At 42.7% G+C, this 3,007-nt stretch overlaps 1 protein-coding gene across 1 annotated transcript in view; it reads right to left on the reverse strand.

Moving 5' to 3' along the window:
* Window positions 1-444: 444 nt before the first annotated feature.
* LOC106554773 (uncharacterized) overlaps window positions 445-3,007 on the reverse strand; it is a 13,049-nt gene continuing 10,486 nt past the window's right edge. Inside the window, exon 5 of the mRNA XM_087711590.1 lies at window positions 445-2,568. Coding sequence (XP_087567716.1) covers window positions 1,184-2,568 — 1,385 coding nt within the window. The 3' untranslated portion in view covers window positions 445-1,183. The remainder of the gene's footprint in view (window positions 2,569-3,007) is intronic.

Below are 3,007 nucleotides of genomic sequence, written 5' to 3' on the forward strand. Positions count from 1 at the left end.
CATATGTTTCTCCTTTATTTTTTGGGGGAATGTCAGGGCTTTACAACCAACTTCATCACATACAAAATACAATAGCAAAGAGCCCCATACAAATATATAAATATATATATATATAAATGTGATGACCGAAATAGTTCTAAAGAACAGAAGTGAGATGGGAAGTAATGAAAGATTATGGATGTGATCAGAAGAAAAATGTCGTTCTAATGAAAATACCATAAACATGTCAATTATTATCAAAGTTGTAGATGTGATTACTTGTGTGTATGTGCTTCATATGTGCACAGTCTTTCCCTAATTGAAATGTCAGTTTTTCAAAAAAAAAATTTTCAACAGTTTAAATCAGATTTCCAATGAAGGGCAATTTCACAGAGGTAATCTGTTCTTTCCACATTCTTCTAAAGATACACACTGAGGTATTGAGGAATCTATGTATATCACACACACACACACACACACACACACACACACACACACACACAAACGTTCCTAAAAGACCTGCTATCCGCATTGTCTTAATTCTTCACAGTATTCATAATACTATAATTTAAAAAACGACCTGATTGCTTTGTAGATTTGTATAGCACCTTTTTTCCCCCCAAACGCCTTCCACCTTTAAAACTCACTTTCGTGAAGAGAAAAAGTCAGAATACTTTAGTTTTCAAGTTTAGGATGGGTGGACTTCAACGCCCAGAATTCCTTAGCCAGTGGGGGAATTGAAGTGGGAGTTGAAGTCCACACGTCTTTGAAGTTGCCAAGGTGAAAAAAGAAGTTTAGGAGAACTGAGAATATTACAGGGACATGGAAAAAATGAAAAGTGAGATCTTTTTCCGGAATCTGAAGATAATAACAGGGTATTCTTAGTCTACCTTGAAAGTATAAAATCTGCTATACAAATCATCCTTACACAAATGGCAGTTTGCAAAAATGTGAACAAATGAACAACAAGACAATAAAGATTAACAATACCAAAATACAATAAAAATCAACACTGGTATGGGAGATTACCAATAACTATGTGATTCTTCCCATGATCACATGCTTCCTCCTAATTTTTGTCTGAGAAGCAAACTTTAATTTGAACGAATTCCAAACAAATAATTTATATGGTTTTCTCCCCCCGGTAAGTTGATTGATGAGCAATTTTCTTTCCTACCAACGTTTATTGACACTTGCCTGTCATTTATAATATCTCTACCTTGTGTGCATTCTTTTGATGTCTGGTCAGGTTTTTCTTATGACTGAAACTTTTCCCACATTCCAAGCAGGCGTATTTTTCCCCCGTGTGAATGCTCTGGTGCTGGAAAAGGTTGGTACGCTGGCTGAAACTCTTCCCGCACTCCGAGCATTTATATGGTTTCTCCCCGGTGTGAATTCTTTGATGTTTGGTGAGGTCTATTTTCTGACCAAAACACTTCCCGCATTCCAAGCACCTGTACGGTTTCTCCCCGGTGTGGATCCGGTGGTGCCTCGTGAGGTTTTTCTTATGATTAAAGCTTTTGCCACATTCCAGACACTTGTACGGTTTCTCCCCGGTGTGGATCCTTTCGTGACAATTGAGGATGAGTTTGTGACCAAAGCTTTTTCCGCAGACCAGGCAAGCACACTCCTTCCCGCCTTCATGAACAAGTTGGTGATTCCGGAGCGCCGTGCTCCGACTAAAGGTTTTCCTGCATTCCAGGCACTGGTGCAGTTTCGGCTTTTTGAAGACGGGTTGGTGTGCAGCAAGATACATGGTTGGATTGTCACATTCCAAGTAGGGGGATATTTTCTCTTCTGAATGAGTCCTATAATGCTTCAGGAGTAGGATTTCCTGAGTGAAGCTCTTTCTGCATTCCAAGCATTTAAATAGCTTCTCCTTGGTGTGGGTTCCTTCGTGGTAAGTCAGAGCAGTCCGGTAACTGAAGCTCTTTCCGCATGCCATACACGCGTACGGCTTCTCCCCTGTGTGAATTCTTTGGTGAGTGGTGAGATTCGTCTTCTGACCAAATGTCTTGCCGCATTCTAAGCACTTATAAGGCTTCTCGCCCGTGTGGGTCCTCTGATGTTTCGTCAGACCCGTATTCTGGCTAAAACGCTTCCCGCACTCCCGACATTGATAGGGTTTCTCTCCGGTATGAGTTCTCCAGTGAGAAAGGAGATTGATTTTGTGACTAAAAGTCTTCCCACATTCCGAGCACTGGTAGGGCTTCTCCCCAGTGTGAATTCTCTGATGGGACGTGAGATTTACCTTCTTCCCAAAGCTCATGCCGCACTCTGAGCATGTGTACGGTTTCTCGCCCGTGTGAATTTGTTTGTGCTTGGCGAGGCTCGAACTCTGGCTGAAGCGCCTTCCGCATTCGAGGCATGCGTAAGGTTTCTCGCCCGTGTGGATTCGTTTGTGCTTAATGAGGCTGGAACTCTGGCTGAAGCATTTTTTGCACTCCAGGCATTTGTAGGGTTTTTCCCCCGTGTGAACTCTTTGATGAGAGGTAAGGTTGATTTTATAACGAAAAACTTTTCCGCACTCCAAACACATGTATGGTTTTGTCCCCGTTGGGTGCTCTTTCATTTTATATCGGTCACGTCCTGGAACAACGAGAAGAAATTTAGAGATGACTTACTCTCTGAAAACAAATAATGTAAGACACCCCTAACACCCCTTGGGGTGGGTGTTCTGTTAAGATGCAGCCTGTTATGCCTTTAAATGGCTTCTACTGTACAGCACAGTGGAGTTGCCATGGTAACGGCTTCACAGTACTCCACAATAATAGCAATACAATAGCAGTAGACTTATATACCGCTTCATAGGCCTTTCAGGCCTCTCTAAGCGGTTTACAGAGAGTCAGCATATTGCCCCCAACAATCTGGGTCCTCATTTTACCCACCTCGGAAGGATGGAAGGCTGAGTCAACCCTGAGCCGGTGAGATTTGAACCGCTGACCTGCTGATCTAGCAGTAGCCTGCAGTGCTGCTTTTAACCACTGCGCCACCTTGGGGGCTCCCTCTGGTAAGGGGGAAAATCCAA

This window comes from Thamnophis sirtalis, unplaced genomic scaffold (genome assembly GCF_051295495.1).
Source record: "Thamnophis sirtalis isolate CommonGarterSnake01/CBP01778 unplaced genomic scaffold, rThaSir2_p1.2 scaffold_3, whole genome shotgun sequence".
In the NCBI taxonomy this organism is placed as follows: Eukaryota; Metazoa; Chordata; class Lepidosauria; order Squamata; family Natricidae; genus Thamnophis; species Thamnophis sirtalis.